Source organism: Mesoplodon mirus (genome assembly GCF_964341445.2).
Source record: "Mesoplodon mirus genome assembly, chromosome: 3".
NCBI classification, from domain to species: domain Eukaryota; kingdom Metazoa; phylum Chordata; class Mammalia; order Artiodactyla; family Ziphiidae; genus Mesoplodon; species Mesoplodon mirus.
In genome coordinates, this window is record NC_138978.1 from 173,509,125 (window position 1) to 173,528,627 (window position 19,503).

Consider the following 19,503-nt stretch of genomic DNA (forward strand, 5'->3'; position numbering starts at 1 on the left):
GCTTATTCTGAGTGACATGAGAATCCTTTTGGGGTTTTGAGTGAAGCAGTGACTTGTTCATGTGTTTTGACCTCTGTTTTAACCAGCTCACTCTGGTTGATGCGTTGAGGAGGGGGGCAATGGCAGACGCAGGTAGACTAGTGAGAAAGCTATTCTTATAACCCAGAGAAGACATAATGTAACCTGGACCACAGTGATGGTAGCAGAGATAGTAAGACATAGTTGAATTCTAGACACATTTCAAAAGCAGAGCCAGTAGATTTGCTAATGGACCAGATAGGAGATGTGAGAGGAGTCAGGAGTGACTCCAAAGTTAGGGTCTGAGCCACTGGAAGGATGGGGGTACCGTAACATGAGATGAAGAGATATGGGAAGAGCATGTTTGAGAGGCAAAGGACTTGAAGTATGGTTTTGGACATGTTAGGCTTGTGGTGCCCATGCCATCCAAGTGGAGATGTTGAGTAGCCAGTTGGGAGCTCCAGGGAACGGCATTGGCTTCTCTGCTTGAGCACGGCCTCCTAACCAGACCCTTGGTCCAGTTGCCCCGTGAAGCACCACAGCCACTTCTGGCATCAGCGCCAGGTGGACTTAGAACAGCCTAGGGCAGGTCTGACCTGGTCCAACCCAGCTTTGCCTTTGGGATTTGCTGGGATCCCAGTTCCAGGCAGGCTGGCCATGGGCCAGAGTCTGTGGAGGTGGAGGCTTTTCTGAGCCTGCCCTGGGAAAGCTGGCATTTCTGCTCTTCTCCCACCCAGGGGAGTAGCGTGGTCCAGGCTGGGTGTCCAGTGGCTGGCAAAGGATGGCTGCCTCGCGTGCAGCTGGGAAAGCTATTTCTGTAGTGAGATCCTGCCCGACCTTCAGGCTGCTAAGGCCTCCCCAGAGAGCTGTGGTCAGCCCGCCACTGCTTTCTCTCCCTTTCCCTAAAGAGCTTTTCTGCTGGGGCTTAAGACTCTCCCCTGAGTGAGTTGTCTTCATCGTGACTTCAGCCGGTATTTTGTGGATTTTCTGGGAGGCCGAAGTGGACCCTCCCCATCCGTGTTCACCGGGAAACACAAGGGCAATGATGGCCGCTTTCAGTGTTGCTGGGGGAGGCCTGGGAGAGAGGCCAGTGGCCCTTTGAAAAAAGGCAACAGACAGTCCATGGCTCAGAGTCCAGCTTGGCTTAGTACTGAGTGTTCCTCACATTCTACGACAAAAACTGCACCAGAGAAGTTTGATGAACAAAAAGTTGAGTTTTGCTTTACCATGTCATCTGGGGACAGTGCAGCACGATGAATCATTTTACTCAGTGGGTTTACCTTGGAAGTCACTGCCGGACTAGTCCCTAGTGAGGAATAATCCAGGGCAGACGCAACCTGTGTTTCCTTATCCGATGCAGGAAAAGGTTACTCTACGTGTCGTCTGAGGTTCTTCTCTTCTTCATCAGCGGGTGAGATGCCATGAAGTCAGCTGACTTCCTTCATTTCATGACTCTCCAAACCCTGTGGGGAGAGAAGTTAAAGAGAAGGTACCCTGGTATATTTTTCCAACTTTTTTTTATTGCTGTAAAATATACCTAACATAAAATTTACCACCTGAGCCATTTTTAAGCGCACAGTTCAGTGGTATTAATACACTTATATGGTGCAATCATTACCACCATGCATCTCCAGAATTCTTTTCACCTTGTGAAACTAAACCCATTAAACAGCTCCCCCTGTCCCCCTCCCACCAGGCCCTGAAAACCACCATTCAACTTTCCATCTCTATGATTTTGACTACTTGTAAGTACCTCATATAAGTAGAATCATACAATATTTGTCTTTTTGTGGCTGGCTTATTTCACTTTCACATAATGTCCTCAAAGTTCATCCATGTTGTAGCATATGTCAGAATTTCCTTCCTTTTTAAGGCTGAATAATATTCTTTTATGTGGATATACCATATTTTGCTTATCAGTTCATCAGTCAATGCACCCTTGGGTGGCTTTCATGTTTTGGCTACTGTGAATAATGCCACTATGAACATGGTGTACAAATAGCTCTTTGAGATCTTGTCAATTATTTTGGGTATATAACCAGAAGCGGAATTGCTGGATCATATTATAGTTCTAAGTTTAATTTTTTGAGAAACTGCTGTACGGTTTCCACAATGGCTATACTGTTTTTACGTTCCCACCAACAGTGTACAAGGGTACCAGTTTCTCTACATCTTCACCAACACTTACTATTTTCTGGGTTTTGGTTTTGGTTTTGGACAGTAGCCATCCTAATGAGTGTGAGGTGGTATCTCATTGTAGTTTTGATTTCCTTTTCCTAATCATCATTGATGTTGGGCATCTTTTCATGTGCTTATTGGCCATTTGTATATCTTTTTTGGATGTGAGTTGTTTTTTGTTGTTGTTGTTGAATTTTAGGAGTTCTCAATATATTCTGAACACTAATTTCTAGTCATATATTTGATTGGCAAATATTTCCTCTCAATCTGTGGGTTGCTTTTCTACTCTGTTCATGGTATCTTTTGATGCACAAATTTAAAAGGTTTTCATGAAGTCCATTTTGTCAGTTTTTTCTTTTGCGCCTGTGCCTTTGGTGTCATATCCAAGAAATCATTGCCAAATCCAATGTTCTGACTTGTTATATTTTTTGTATTGCTTTAAAGCCTCACCGCCTGTACACACTTCTTTCTTTCTTTCTCTCTTCAATCAAGTTATTAGACCAATAGATCAGTAACACACTTTAGACTTCGTAAATCTTTATTCACTCATTCCACAAACAGGGAGAGTACTCTGACTAGAGAATAGGCAGAAGTCAGAGCAAATTGGAAATGGAAGCACATAAGCACAGCTGGCTGGAGGGGAACGTACATGAAGGGGCTGGTGGGTGAGAAGTCTGGAATTTAGATGAGGCCACACCATGTCGAACCTTATCTGCTGTGGTGAGTAGATGGATTGAAGGTAGTCTCACAGTCATAGGACCAAGTTGGAGAGCTACTACCTAATGCTCTGTTGAACTGGGCACTTAACCTTTCTGAGCCTCTGTGTCCCCATTTTATTCATTTAACAAACACTTATGTGGTACCAAACTCTATTCTAAGCACTGTATAAATATTAACTCATCGATTTTGTCCACCAACCCTATGAGGTACTTACTCCTGAGCAAGGAGTATTATCTCCATTTGACAGAGTGGGGAGCTGATGCCCAGAGAGGTTAGGTAACATGTCAGGGTCACAGAGGCCAGTAAGTAGTGGAGCTGGGATTTGAACCCAGGCTCTCTAGTTCCAGAGTGCATGCTCTTAACCACATGTTGTATTGCTTTTCTGAAACAGGGAGAAGAGTAATTCCTTCCTCTAAAAGTTATTCAGAAGATGAAGTGAAACAATGTATGTAAAAGTACATTGTATGTTGCACACTGTTTTGCCAATACTGATTATCATTAGTTAATAATAATTAAACAACACTTTGGAAATGGGTAAGATTCTCAAGGACATAGGGAGAAAGGAATGGATCAAGGACTGAGCCTTGGGAAATGCTTTTGCTGAGAGCAAGAGCTTGGTTTTGGAAAGACATTTGACAGAGTCATGGCTGACGCCCTTGTGGACAGGGTCATGGTCAGTGAAGAGCCCCGGCCTCCAGACTTTCAGTCCCTGATGAAGGAAGTTTTGGAGGTTGGTAATGTTGATAATGTACATACAGAAGGGACCAAAGCCAGGTCTCTCCCACTGGCAAACCAAGAATTCAGACAAGGACCATAAGGCCACTAGGGTTCTGATTGTAGCTTCTTTTCCGTCTTCTGGTGCATGTTCCCAAACAGACCAGGGCTTGGACCAGCTTTACAGGTGAAGTGAAAGGTCTCAAACCAGGAAGTTACTAGGTTTATGGTGCCCTTGTGGGGACAAGATCAAAGCACTGTACGTTGTAACAGACCCTGGACTGGCTGGGTGGGCACATCCCTCTGGGGTTGCAGAGGCTGAGTCACTGCACCCACCATCTTTGGAACAACTTTCATGTGTGTGCCAGAGAAGGATGGAGGGAATGCAGGGAAGGAGACCGGGGATTCTGTGATCTCTTTCCGGCTCTCAGCGAGTTGTGTGGTCTGGTTTCTGGGTGGGATGGGGGATTCACTGTCTCTCACAGTTACCTTAGTACAAATCAAATGGTTATTTGAACCTTCCTCCCAACTCCACCCCCTCAACTGCTCCAGCTGGTGACTGATGTGTATAAAATGCTTTGAGGTGCTGAGATGAAGAGCCCTGAGAATATGGCCAACACAGCATCACAGTGACCTCACCTGAACTTATCTGAAGTGGTGTTTTAGGAACACTTCCTCACCTGGAGAGTTGTTTATTTGAGCAAATTAACGTACCTACCTGTTGGCATGTGATTTCTTTAGAAGAGGGCATCTGGTGGTGCCAACTTTTAGGGTACTCAGCTGGGAGGCCGCAGAGGAGGAAGTGAGCCACTACCCTGATTGGGTATATTTAAGGATATGAGAAGAGAACCTTACACTAAAAAAAATAATTTGCTCTGGAGAAGACTTTTTTTTTTTTTTTTTTTGCGGTACACGGGCGTCTCACTGTTGTGGCCTCTCCCGTTGCGGAGCATAGGCTCCGGACGCGCAGGCTCAGCGGCCACGGCTCACGGGCCCAGCCGCTCCGCGGCATGTGGGGTCTTCCCAGACCGGGGCACGAACCCGCGTCCCCTACATCGGCAGGCGGACTCTCAACCACTGCGCCACCAGGGAAGCCCTGGAGAAGACTTTTGAAGAGGTCAGGTATGTCTTGTTGTGTCCAGCACCCTTGTTAGGTGCCAAGAGTCCTACATCCTCTGACCAGCATGGTCTCCCAACACAAACCCAAGCCTGGGCCTGCTGTCTGTGGACTCTCAGGCCGCCCCTTTGATGGCCCCATTTGTAATGGGCATTGTGTGGGTGAGTGAGGCCTCCTTTTCCTTGCAGTGGCTTATTGACTGGGTCACGGACCTCCTGATCCCCAAGAGACTATATATACTCTGGGGGGTGAAAAACTTCTCTATGCTTCCATATGAAGGAACTCCACCATACTAGGGTCCATGGTTCCATGGTGTGGTCCGTGGTGAGAAGAAAAGGATAAGAAAGTCTCGAGCAGGAGGCTGAGGAAGGCAGGGCTGTGCCTGAGGAGTCGGCCTAATCCTGAGAAAGGGAAGGTTCCTGGTACCAGTGTCCAAAGAGGTGGGGTCTTGATGTGTTGTATGCAGATCATGGTGTATCAGAGTATCAGTCAGGATTCTTTAAGTTGCAAGTGACAGAAACCCTGCCAAATGAGCATAAGTGAAGGAGAAAATTCACTGGCTCATATAACTGAGGAGAACAAGAAAATTCAGAATCACACATTATTTCATCAGCATTTGTGAGTGGATTCATTGCATGTTCTCCTTGCCCCCTTCTTTTTCTCTCTTGCTCTCTTTCTCTCTTTCCCTCTTTCTCCCTCTCTCTCTTATTCTCTCACCTTTATTTGCCTGTAAGCACTTTCCATGTAGTGTCCCAAGATGGCCAGCTGCTGCAGCCCCAGGCTCATGGTATCAGCCTACCAACCCCATGGTAGGCTAGTCTGTCCTCTGGCTGTTCCAGCCAAAGTCCTGGGTCATGTGACCATGGCCCAAGACTACGAGAAGGGTCCTTTCCCAAAGTAAAATCAGGGTGAACGCTTCAAATAGAAGCCATAGTATGAAGTGAAGGCTCACTGTGTGCCAGACGCTATTTTAGGCACTTGATACAAATAAACACACTGTTCTTTTTTACAGGAGCTGGGCTTCAAACCCAGGCTGACTTCAGAGTCTATACACTTAACCACCATGCCACACAACCTCTGACAAGTATAGGGTAACAGCAATATGAGCAGGAAAAAAGTCCACTATAGGTCAATGAAAATCAGAGTTCTAGGTAAAAATATGAGGTGTGACTAGAACATATCCAAATTTATACAATTAAATAAGGGAAAGCGAGGGCATCCATCTTTATATTGTAGTAATTCTGTTTTTGCAAAGCAAGGCATTTCTAGAATTATTTCTTGGGAATTAGCATGCAGGCCAGTTTATAAAACACAATAGATACCTGTCTCAATATTCTACAGTGTTGCCTTGTTTGTTAACCCAAAATGATATTGATCACTCCCTCGAGTGACAAGATGTGGCTTTGAATGACTTGAAGCTGTTGACAGTAGGTCTGATCCAGCAGACCTGTCACCGTCTGTGGGAATATTCAGGAGAACTGAAGGCAATTCCCAAAGAGGACTGACTGACACTTGGAGCCATAACAGTAAAGACAAGGACACGCACGTCCTTGGTGACCTTCCCTGGTGACCTGAATGAGAGGGCTGGCTCTCTTTCCCAGGAATAATTTCTGATACATTTATTCAAACCTCAGTCACGTTCCAGTGGTGTCAAGTGAGTTATTTGGTCATGGCAGGACGTGGGGAGTGTGGGAGTCTGAAACACCTTCGTGTCTGGCAGCCGTACTGGCCAGGAGAGTGGTACTGTGAGTCACACTTGAATTTGCTTCCATTCAACGGGCCCTGGGTAAGCTGGCCGCCTGCCAGGAAGCCTTCCCTGGCTGGGACATTCCACATCCTCTCTCTTGTTAAAGTACACCCCTGGGGAATTTGCTGGGGCTTGTGCCTTTCCCTCTCCAGGCCTCCTGGCAGAGGCTGGGGCTTTGGATTTCCCTGGGTGGTCAGTTCTTTGACCATGTTCCCCACGCCTCCTGGAGAGGGTTGTAGCCGAGGACCTCAAGGATAGCACTCGGCCCTGGGCTCTCTGATTCTGGCGTTCACTGGTGTCCCTGCTAATAGGGCCACTAGGGAGCCACCAGGTCAAGTAATACTTTATTCCCCCCCCACCCCCCGCCGCCCCATCTTTTGGATTGAAAGGTTTGCATCCTATTTTTATTCTTTTAGCGGCTACCTTTATCATGTTAACACTCATATTCAACTTAACAATGACCAAGTTTTGAAGGCAGGTCATTCATCAACAAATAATTATTGAGTTACCTACTGTGTGCCAGGCACTTGTCTAGGTGCTGGGAAAACAGCCATAACCAAGTCTGCCCTGAGTACAAACTAACTTGGAATATTTTTACTCCAGTCATACCTCTAAGAGCTTCCATTTTGCTTAGTGTTTTAATTTCATCTTGTTTCCAAAGCTCCCAAGTTAGCTATTTTTATAAAATTTGTTGTCGATGTTTAACGTTTAAAATTTAATTTTTTGCAGTTCTGATTTTAGATTCATCCATAGATTTACCATTTTCTTTTCCTTTCCATTTTCTTTTCCTTTTTCTGGATTCAGTTTCCTTCATGAATTCTACCTTTAAGGGGATCCTTCATTAAGGAGTGATTAGTGAACATTCAGTCTCTGCTTGCCTCAGAAGTAGATTGTGCCCTCTCTTGAATGGTATTATAGGACTTTAAGGCAAGAGTTCTTTTCCTTAGCACTTCCAAGAGATTATTCCACTGTTTTCTTCAAAAGAAGAGTCTGCTGTTTATCTAATTGTTACTTCTTTATAGGAAAATTTGTTTTTACCATTTTCTCTTTATCTTAGTGTTTGTCGTTTTTCGTTCTGATGCACCTTGGTATAGACTTTTTCTGACTTATCCTTAAAACTTGATATGCTTTTTTGTTCTAAGGACTCATGTGTTTCTTTAATTTTAGAAAATGTTCAATTATACCTCTAAATAATGCATCAACCTTGTAGGCAGTATAGTAGGTCCACCCTAATGTAAGTTGGATGCTTTTGACTCAAGTAACAGACACCTAACTGAAAATAGCTTTAAAAAGAATTTTTACAAATGTATTACTTTGCATAACCAGAAGCCAGGATGAAGGTGACTTCCAGATTTGTTGATTAAGCAGCTCAAGGATCCAGGCTTTCTTCTTTGCCATGCTCAGCATGTTGGCCTAGCACCTCTAATGATCCCAAGGTGGCTGCCACAGCTCTGTGCTCTCTTGGCCATTAGGAAAAGATTTTCCTTCTAGTGCCTTTGTGAGATCAAAGCAGCTTTTCCCAGAAATCCACTGACTTCTCCTCCTGACTAATATGCCAGAATTCCAAGGAGAAAGGCAACACAATGATTTGTTTAGCCCACTCAAGACTCTGAGAACCAGGGATTCGAGCAGCCTTCTCTGAGTCACTGGAGGAGGATTGGACACCAAAACAAAGTCAGAGGTCTGCCAGTAAGGGAAAAAACCCGACACTGGTTGCTGGATAGGCACCCAACAGTATCTGCTACCCTTTCTCTCTAATCTCTCCTTATGCCACTTCTTTTGAACATATGTTGAATCTTCTTAACCTGCTCTTCATGTATCTTGACTTTTATTTCATATTTTCATTTTCTTAATCTTTTTTTGTTGCATTCTGGGTAACTTCCTCAGAGCTGTTTTCCAGTTCACCATCTTTGTCTTTAGCCAAATCTGCTGTTCTCATACCCATTGAGTTTTACATTTTATTAGCTAAAATTTTAATTCTAGGATTTCTATTTGGTTCTTTTTCACAATTGCTTATTATTTTTTTCATGATGTCTTATTCTTTCATTATGGTTTCTACCTCTTTTCCTTTTAAAGCTTTTAATTGTATTTATATTATGGTCTCTTTTATATTTTTCTATTAATTCAAGTTCTGGGCATGTCAATTCTCCTGGTTTTTGTTTTGTGGATTCTCCCTCATGGCAAATGCTGTTCACTCACTTTCATTAAATGTTTGTTTTGTGAGTGTGGAAATTCACTACAGAGCCATTTTGTGTTTACTTTGGCCAGCACTAATTTTTGCATGCATTTATTAGCTTGGATTTCTGCACCACACAGAATTTATAAACTTGGTACCCTCATCAGCATGGCACATGTCTCAATGTTTGATTTCTCATGGAAAAAAAACTTTAGTGCTCCACCCAGAGCTTCAGGTAAATGACTGTTTTTGCCATTTCCCTTTGCCAGTAAGAGGAGTTTTTCTGATTCTTTTTCATGGAGGAGGCAGCCCTTCTAGAACCCACTCTTTAGGCAGGATATTGGTTCCAGTTCTCTGCCTTGTGGAACCCAAAGTCATCCTCCCACATAAAAAACGTCAGCCCTAGGGGTCTTGAACTAGGTCTAATACCCTTTTGGGCACAGTTGTGAGATTACAACTCTGGCTTTGAGTTTTCTCTCCGTTTCTGTTACCTATGGATTTCCCTTTCTTTGTCCAAGGTTGGCTTTTTTTTTTTTTTTTTTAATTTTGGGTCATATCTAACCCAGCCTTTTTATGAATTTGGAGTAGGAAAGGCGTTCCCATCAGCTGAGTTAACCACATTCCCAGAAAAGATTCCCATAATAAGTGAGAAACACTGCTTTGCTTGGGTAAAGTAATTATACCTTATAAAGTACTTCCTGTTCACTGTCTCATTTGCCTTTTTGCTTTATTTAAAATTTTTTTCTTTTATTTGTGTTTATTTTATTGATGTATAATTGCTGTACAATATTATATACGTTAGAGGTGTCCAAAATAGTGATTCATGGTTTTAAAGGTTGTACTCCATTTATAGTTATTATAAAATATTGGCTATATTCCCCGTGTTGTACAGTATATCCTTGTAGCTAATTTTATACCTAATAGTTTGTACCTCTTAATTCCATAGCCTTATATTGCCCTGCTCCTCCCCATCCCCATGGTAACCACTAGTTCTCTATATCTGAGTTGAGCTTCTTTTTCATTATATTCATTAATTTGTTTTAATTTTTAGATTCTACATATAAGTGATAACATATAGTATCTGTCTTTCTCTGACTTATTTCACTTAGTGTAATAAAAGTAAGGTTTTTTTACATTCTTTTTTTTTTAAGATGTTGGGGGGTAGGAATTTTTTATTAATTAATTTATTTATTTTTGCTGTGTTGGGTCTTCGTTTCTGTGCGAGGGCTTTCTCTAGTTGTGGCAAGCGGGGGCCACTCTTCATCGCGGTGCGCGGGCCTCTCACTGTTGCAGCCTCTCTTGTTGCGGAGCACAGGCTCCAGACGCGCAGGCTCAGTAGTTGTGGCTCAAGGGCCTAGTCACTCCGTGGCATGTGGGATCTTCCCAGACCAGGGCTCGAACCCGTGTCCCCTGCATTAGCAGGCAGACTCTCAACCACTGCACCACCAGAGAAGCCCCATTCTTTTTTTTTTATTGTGGTAAAAGTCACATAATATAAAACATACTGTTTTAACCATATTTAACTGTACTGTGTTTTTTATGAAAGGCATGGTTTGTCCTCACTCCCAGGGAGCAAACAGTCCACTGGGGATAAAGAGGAGCGTGCTGGTGATTACAAGACATATTAGGGCAACACTGTGCTTTGCTCGGAAAAAGTAATTATACCTTATAAAGTACTTTCTGTTCATTCTCTCATTTGCCTTCTATATTATATTTTTAATTTCTTAATTTTCTGACTGCATTCTGGGAAATTTCCTTGAACCTGTTTCTTTTTTTTTTTTTTTTTTGCGGTACGCAGGCCTCTCACTGTTGTGGCCTCTCCCGTTGCGGAGCACAGGCTCCGGACGCGCAGGCTCAGTGGCCGTGGCTCACGGGCCCAGCCGCTCCACGGCATGTGGGATCTTACCGGACCGGGGCACGAACCCGTGTCCCCTGCATCGGCAGGAGGACTCTCAACCACTGCGCCACCAGGGAAGCCCCGAACCTGTTTTTATATTTATATTTGAAGAGTGAGTTCATACTGATGCCTGCAATAACCAAGCTAACACCACAGGGTCCTTCTTCACCTTTCTCTATTCTATAGTTCGTATCTCCTTTCTCCCATGATTAGACATGTGTTTCCCAACATAAGCATGTATACTCAGTTGCTGTACACTCAAAAGAATTGTAAACTTAAAACACCATTAACAACATCTAACCTACTAAGTAAACTTAGTTGTTCTCTTGTCTTTACAATACGTACCATTAAGAGTTTACAGTCAAAATATCATATTTAAAAGCTACTTGACTTAATTCTTTTCTCTGTATGATTATGTTATCAATCTAATATATACTTAGCCTTATTTTTTTTCAGTTTGCAATCAATTTTATCTCTACTTTTTGCATCCATTTTTTATTTAACCTTTTTAGTATGTAAAATATTTACTTGGTTCAAAAGGCAAAACTGGAAAAACATACTGAGAGAAGTCCACTTCCATCTGTATCTTTGTTTCTGGTTATCTTTCCTATTTTTCTTTTTGTATAAGTAAGCATATATTTATGTATATTTTATGGGCAAATGTATTTTTATTTCCCCCTTTTTCTCACATATTTTCTTTTTATAACACCTACTGCCTCAATGAATAAAATAACCGTGGGCATCTGTTACTTAATATTACGAACTTATGTCTTCAGGATAAATATCTAAAATGGAATTGCTGGATCAAAGGCTCTGTGCCTGTGTAGCTTGGTTAGGTATTGCCAAATCCCCCTCCCTAGGGCTGTTACATTTTGCGTTCCCATGTGGAGCGTTGGAGAATGCCTGCTTCCTCACAGCCGCACCGGCAGTGACTGTTGCCAAGCTTTTGAATCTTTAGTGGCCTGAAAGGAAAGAAATGGTACCTCAGTGTAGTTTTAAAGTTCATTCCTCTTATTTTGAAGAAATGGGGCATCTTTTCATGTGTTTAAGTACAATTGGTATATCTTTTTCTGTGAACTCTGTCTTTTTTTTCTAGTTTTATTGAGATATAATTGAGACATAACATTGTATAATTTCAGATGTACAGCATGATGATTTGATATACGTGTATATTGCAAAAAGATTACCACTATAAATTTAGTTAACATCCGTCATCTCATATAGTTACAATTTTTTAAAATGTCTTTTACTCACTTTTCTATCTTTTTCTCTTTATTTTTAAGTTAGAATGATTAGTTCTTCTGTGATATAAGTTTTAAATATTTTCTCCCATTTTGTCATTTGTCTAATGACTCAGAATTTGTTTTCTTTACCACACTGTTATCACTTAGGCAGTTAAGTATAACATGCTTATGTAGGACTTTATTTTGAGTCACCAGTTAATAATTTACTTATAAGAGTGAACAAAATTCAGAACTCAAAACATAAAAGCAAAACCCAGAAATAAGCTTACAAAGACACAGACATAGAAGGTATAATTCTAAAGTATATTTACTGCACAAAGCTAGAGTACCTAACGTATCGCATAACTGAATCAAAATTCAGAATATTTTAGCAGCCTGGAAATACGGGTCAAAAGGCACAAAGTAAAATTTAGTAGACATAATGTTTTGTATTTAGGCTTAAACACACTAATGCCATAAATTTAAGCCTGGGGACACCTGCCTTCACAGAAACTCAAATGTGTGTAAACTTTGGGTTTTAACTGACCACACATTTATGTAAGTCCAGCAGGGTAATATGGTTGCCAAAAGAAAATGCACTCCTAGAGTGAATAGTATCAGAAGATTATCCTGATCATGGAGAAAATTGCCCCTTTATGTACTTACTAGACCATGTCCAGAACGGTACGTTCAGTTTTGGGGTCCACAAATCAAGAGGGTCGTTGACATCTGTGAGCAAGTCCAAAGCAGGGAGTCTGAGTCAGTAAAGAGTCTAGAAGTCGCGTCAGGAACCTGGGAGTTTTAATCTGGAGAAAAGAAAGCAAGTAATCTGTGAAGTATTTGAAGGCTGTCAAGGGGAGGAGGGATTAGAATTATTTGATGTTACTCAAGCTCGCAGCATCTGTGGTTGTGACCTACAAGTGCACCTGTTGGTAAAGGGAGACTTTCTAACTGGCCTTTAGGGCTTCTGGGAAGAGGAAGAGCTGCCTTCCTCACCTGCCAGCTCCCTGTGGCCAAAGGTGCCAGGTCTGGACAGGGGTGCAGGTCAGGCGGGCACTGCAGGGAAGGCTCTGCTGCTGTGTGTAGGCAGTCTAGGCACCAGGGTTCTTGCTTTCTGGCTCGGGGAAAGCAATCTTTCCTTCCTTTCCAGTGTATTCTCTTTGCTGGGAACAAGAGCAGGTGGGGAAAGTGATCTGTGGGATTTTTTTGGCTGATTCAAGTAGATGAAAATTTTGGAGAAACATTCGTCTGTAGGATTGAATGTTAAAATGTGTCAACCTTGAGTTTTCAGCAAGATCCGGAGCCAGCGTCCCAAGAGCAGGGACTGACCCTTGTTGAGAACGGTGTTTGTGGGCAAAGACCTCAAACTGTGCCTCCTCTTACCCATATATCATTAGTGTCGGCTCCTTGCCCTCCCTCACCGTGGCTGATGAGAGCAGTAGTGATGCCTCAGTATGAACTGTACTTGTTTAAACCCTGCTTAGGGATTTCAGAATGATTCCTATGATAGCCTTATTGTCCAACTTTAATGGGCACATGAATCAACTGGGGACGGCATTAACGTGCAGGTTCTGATTCAGCAGCTCAGAGGTGGGCATGAGATTCTGCATCTCTAGTAAGTGCCGGGTGATACTGATGCTGCTGGTTCAGGGTCCACTCTGCATTGCAGGAGTCAAAAGCAGCAGTCCGCCTAGACCAGGTGGACAGAATCAGAATCACCTGCCCTGTGGTTGTCTAAAATGCAGACTCCTAGGCTGTACCTCTGTTCTCTGGGACCAGACATCTCTAGGGATGGAGCCCAAGAATCAGCTCTTTGAGCAGGTACTGCAGGTGATTCTTAGGCACATTAAAGGTTTTTGAACCACTGGTCCTGGGGAGAATGGATAGGGTGGTTTAGACTCAGGGGGGTGGGAGTGGACTTCCCTGGTGGCTCAGTGGTTAAGAATCCACCTGCCAATGCAGGGGACACGGGTTCGAGCCCTGGTCTGGGAAGATCCTACATGCCGCGGAGCAACTAAGCCAGTGCGCCACAACTACTGAACCTGTGCTCTGGAGCCCGTGAGCCACAACTACTGAAGCCCGTGGGCCACAACTACTGAAGCCCGTGTGCCTAGAGCCCGTGCTCCACAACAAGAGAGGCCCCTGCTCGCTGCAACTAGAGAAAGCCCGCACGCAGCAACGAAGACCCAACGCAGACAAAAGTTAACTAAATAAATAGATAGATAGATAGATAGATAGATAGATTGGGGGAACACATCTTCACAGGGACACAGTGAGTCACATAGAAAGTTGGTTGTAGAAAGCTGGCCACTTCTGTAGAGCTTGCGTGGGGACGACTGGCCGGGTGACCTGGGGCCTCTGCAGCTCTTCTGTAAAGTGCATGTACTATGGATTGATGCCTGCTCTCCTGTCTCTGGGTCTTGTCTTCCCAGTCGTCCAGCATGCTCTGCCCACCCCCCGCCGAGGCGTGCTGACCATGAGCCTCAACTCCTCCCTCGGCCACAGGAAGGAGCTGAGTAACCTCACCGAGGAGGACGGCGGCCAAGGGGGCGTCGTCGTCACCGAGTTCGTCGCCATTGTCGTCATCACCATTTTCGTCTGCCTGGGCAACCTGGTGATCGTGGTCACCTTGTACAGGAAGTCCTACCTCCTCACCCTCAGCAACAAGTTCGTCTTCAGCCTGACCCTGTCCAACTTCCTGCTGTCCGTGCTGGTGCTGCCTTTCGTGGCGACCAGCTCCATTCGGAGGGAATGGATCTTCGGTGTGGTCTGGTGCAACTTCTCGGCCCTCCTCTACCTGCTCATCAGCTCGGCCAGCATGCTCACCCTCGGGGTCATCGCTGTCGACCGGTAAGTTTGCGTCACGCTCAGAGAATGGAAGGATTTAGGAGTGTGGGCAAAGGGGGGACCTGAGAGATCATGTGGGCTGTGCCTTCCAAGCTGCCTCGGTTCCCCGGGAGGGTGTCGGGTCTGTGCTGGGGAGGGTGAGAAAGCAGAGTTCTGCCTCTTCTCCTATCCCCTCAACCAGAGCGCCTCTGATTTTATCTGGTCTAGCTTGCATGTAGTTGGGGACTTCCCTGGTGGTCCAGTGGTTAAGACTGTGCGCTTCCACTGCAGGGGACGAGGGTTCGATCCCTGGTCAGGGAACTAAGATGCCACATTCTGTGCAGCATGGCCAAAAAAAAAATGAGAAAAACAAATTAGAAAAAAAGTTCTATTAACTTCTGCTTCTCAGTGGATAGGTGAGAAACAGAAGCTGAGGAAGGTGATGTGGCAGAGGAGGTATCAGATCCATGTCTTGCCCAAAGTGCTGCCTGCTCTCTGTTGCTTTGGGTTGGGCCAGAGCTGGACCGGGGCAGCCCAAAGAGGAAATACTCTCTACCCGCCACAGTGCAAGGGCCTGAACGTCAGCTCAGTCCTGGATGGAAGGAGAGCAGGGGAAGGGAAGACAATGCAGGGAGTAAAGATGGTGGCACCTGGGAGAGACAGTGTGTGCTTCAAAACGTCTGGGCTGTCCCTTCTTGTGGCATAGCTGGCTCTAACAGCAAGGAATAGCACTGCTGACGCCCCTCAGCTCTATCTAGAAGGTTCTTCCAGATTCCTGCGTTAGGCTGTCAGATTTAGTTGTGAAAGTCCTGCAGGCTTTGACAGCGAGTTTCCGACCCCTGGAGTCTTCTTTATTAGGATTTTGCCAATGGTCACTTCATTCATCCTAGACAAGGGTTCAACTGTACAAGGGCAGAGGGGGGAGATTCAGATTCTCTGTGATTTGTAGAATTGGGGAAGGAGTCAGGGAAAACACAGAGGGGTTCCCCAGGGCTGTCGTCACTGGGTGACACAAGTCCCCTGGCTCCCTTGGGATCGTCCATTTTTGAGCCGACGAGTGGTGGCTGGATGGTCCACCCAAGGTGCAGGCCTCCACTAGGGCCAAGGCCAGAATCCTTTCGGCCCTCTGCACCTGAGGGGGGTTAGAATGAAGGAAGCCATTGGTCAGAGCTAATCAGGTGGCTTCTCCAAATATCTTCTTTCCCCCAGCAACAAAAAAATAATACCAAAAATAGAAAGAGTACAATAAGAAATGTCCATAATCCCACCAATCAGAGGCAACCACTGTTTACATTTTTTTAGTATACTTGCCTCCAGGGATTTTTGGCTGCATGCAGTAAATTTAGAAAATAGGCTCAAGGCACATGTGGTTTTGTGACCTGCTTTTTTACTTAACAAGTGATTGTGAGCATTTTCCCCACTTGCAGATTATGCCTGGAGAACATGATTTTTAATGGTTACATGGTATTCCGTCCTCTGGATGGACTGTAGTTTATTTTTACAGTCCCCTGTTAGCTTACTATTTTGTATAGCACTTTGATGAAGATGTATGTTTGTGGATTTCTCACCAGCAAGCATGACCGATTCTCAAATCATGCCATCAGAATGCATCAAACGAGAGAGCATTTGCCTCTTTCGATGCCTCGCTCTTTCACGCTGGGAATATTTGCAGGGTGTCTACTCTGTGAAAGGCCCTGTGCTCAATCCTCGGATGGTAGGATACAGCATGAGCAGGACGCAGCCCTTGCCCACCACGAGTTCACAGTTTCATGGCAGAGGCTGACCCGTGGGTGCTGATGTGAACACAAAGCAGAATTAAGCGCTATAACAGCTCCCGTGGCTGCTTCTGGTAGCAGGGCCTGCAACGCTCCGGGGAAAAGGTGGCATTTGAGCTAAGTCCTAACAGTGAATAGGATTGCAGGGGCCCTTCCGAATGAAGAAGCCGCCTCCATTTATTCATTTGATAAACAGTTATGGAGCACCTAACGTACTCCTGGCAAGGGGATTGGTGCTGGGAATGCGCAGCTGAAGGAGATGAACAGACACGCTGAGGAATTCACAGTGCTGGGGGGATAGACATGTGGCCAGGTAATTTTAGGACCATGTGATGTGTACGTAGAGCCAGTGCGTTCAGGGTGCTGTGAGAACGCAGAGGAGGGAGCGAGACCGGACGTGGTGAAAAAGCGTGGCGCGTGGGACACAGCTGGAGGCCAGGGGAAACAGCTGGTCATGGAAGAGGTGATGCACCTGAACAAATTGGCGTCACAGGTCATCTCACTAGAGGTTTAATCCAGGCACCCCAGACCCCGCAGCCTGCGCCATGGTCACCCAGTGACAGAGCCGTGAGTCGAGAAAGGGCTTCTGCCTCTCCCTGCGATGACAAGTCACCAAGGCCTGGTTGTCTCTGGAAAATAGATCATTTCCTCTTGCAAGTGTAGCAAGGTGGATTTGGCCATCACAGTGCTTTGCCCGGATCTTTGACTATAATATATAGACTGCTGTAAAATTTGGTGTCTTCAAATATTTTCATGGCAGGTGCGATTAATTTTTTTTTATTATTGGTCATTCGTGCGGCTAAAAATACAAATGGACTGGACCAGTGAATGGGTCATGTTCATATAAATGATCACCATCTGATCAGGATTTCAAACACCCCTTCCCCTGTCCCCATTAATTTTAGGGAATTAAATTTACTTGATGTTAGTGATTTTGAAGGTTACATATTTGCCTTCTATGTTGGAAACCTAAAGATGCAGCTGTGTGTGTGTGTCTGTGTCTGTGTGTGTGTGTGAGAGAGAGAGAGAGAGAGAGAGAGAAAGAGAGGGAGAAACAGAGGTGGAGGGGGTGGGGAGGAAGGAAGGGAGAGTGGGAGGGAGGGAAACAGGCAGTAGTAAAAGATAAGTGAGGAGAGAAGAATAAGAGAATGGGGGTGGAAGAAAGAGATGGGAACCTGTTAAGGAAGTCGAAGAAAACAAGGCGGGGGCATGATCTCTACTGGAATGTGTTACGTGCTAGTCACCTGCCGGGCACTGCACTGTGCTGTTAACAAATGTTTATCCCAGCTAATCCTCACAACGACCCTATCAGTCCTCTTTTTTTTTTTTTTACATCTTTATTGGAGTATAATTGCTTTACAATGGTGTGTTAGTTTCTGCTTTATAACAAAGTGAATCAGTTATACATATACATATGTTCCCATATCCCTTCCCTCTTGTGTCTCCCTCCCTCTCACCCTCCCTATCCCACCCCTCTAGGTGGTCACAGAGCACCAAGCTGATCTCCCTGTGCTATGCGGCTGCTTCCCACTAGCTATCTATTTTACATTTGGTAGTGTATATATGTCCATGCCTCTCTCTCGCTTTGTCACAGCTTACCCTTCCCCCTCCCCATATCCTCAAGTCCATTCTCTAGTAGGTCTGTGTCTTTATTCCTGTCTTACCCCTAGGTTCCTCATGACATTTTTTTCCCTTAAATTCCATATATATGTGTTAGCATATGGTATTTGTCTTTCTCTTTCTGACTTACTTCACTCTGTATGACAGACTCTAAGTCCATCCACCTCATTACAAATAGCTCAATTTGCAGATGAGCCTAGCGAGGTTTTGCAAACTCGCCCAAGTCCACATGGCTGGTAAGCAACTCGCCCAATTTCTGAGATGCTAAAGGCTGTGCTCTTAACCATTACACAATATGCGAAGTCAATTGTCAGTCAAATCCAACAACCAGTTCCTTTAGCTTAGGGTTTCTTGACCTTAGCACAATTGACCTATTGAACCGGATAATTCTTTGTTGTGACGAGCTGCCCTGTGTAGGATGTTGAGTGGCATCCCTGGCCTCTACTCACTAAATGACAACAGCACCTCCCAGTTGTGACAACCCAAAATGTCTCCAGACGTTGCCACACGGCCCCAGTTAAGAACGCTACCTAAAGAAATCTGTCAGACTGGTTGGCAGATGAGCCAAAAGAGTCCGTCCTGTAGCCCCGTGAAGGCAGAGCAAAGGCAGAGCATAAAAAGAATAGCTGGCTGGAGTGAAATTCACCATCGAGATGTCAGTGTCCTAAAGCAGCCATGTGGAAACAGGTCCAGGTGGGGAACATCATTCGACCCGGGAAGATTTTCACTCTGAGTCCAACGTGGTCACCTCTGGCTTAGCCTTGAAGTTGCCAGTGCTTCAGGTCCTGTTAAGACATTTCTAATGTTTTCATTCCACACCAGCGTGGATTGAAACTCCAGCTCTAAAAATAGTATTTTAAATGAAAGTAGCTAGCACTATGGAATGGTTAGTTATAGCGCAGCCGGCACATTTTTCAACGTTAAGTTAACATGTTCACTCCAAGGTAGCTGTAGTTGGCTTAGATTTTGTTCACGTTTTTAGTGAAGTCATCTTATTAAAAAACAGGGGTCGTTATCTAAGTGGGTGATCTCGTGGCAGGAGAGCTAAGCATTGGAGCCCCTACGGGCATTACCACTTTGAAGTTACAGGTGACATCACAGTAGGCTCTTTGGGACCAAGGGTGGTGCTTGGGCTGGTGTCTAAAAAGGAGTTGTTGGAGAAGAGATCGAGAGCTTCAGAAGACAACTAAGGGTACGGAAAACAAAGGAAAAGCCCTCCGTTTTGGCCTGTATTAACCTGCAGGGAATAGGGAGTTGCTTTTGTTCTATATTTTCCTTTGAACCTGCAACTAGGCCTAAATGAGGCTTAAGTTTAAAAAATGAAGTTTCAAATCTATGAAACCCATTGAAAAAATTCTTTTTGTGGACAGATGTTGGTATGTTTATATCTTTTTTTTTTTTGCGGTACGCGGGCCTCCCACTGTTGTGGCCTCTCCCGTTGCGGAGCACAGGCTCCGGACGCGCAGGCCCAGCGGCCATGGCTCACGGGCCC

At 44.7% G+C, this 19,503-nt stretch overlaps 1 protein-coding gene across 9 annotated transcripts in view; it reads left to right on the forward strand.

Moving 5' to 3' along the window:
- The window catches only part of GPR161 (G protein-coupled receptor 161), a 50,573-nt gene that overhangs the window by 12,860 nt on the left and 18,210 nt on the right, over nt 1-19,503 (forward strand). For 8 of the 9 annotated variants that reach the window (XM_082612466.1, XM_082612462.1, XM_082612463.1 and 5 more), the window contains one exon: nt 14,223-14,640. In XM_082612466.1, the coding sequence (XP_082468592.1) occupies nt 14,223-14,640 (418 nt within the window). The remainder of the gene's footprint in view (nt 1-14,222; nt 14,641-19,503) is intronic. The other variant, XM_082612470.1, reaches the window with a different exon arrangement.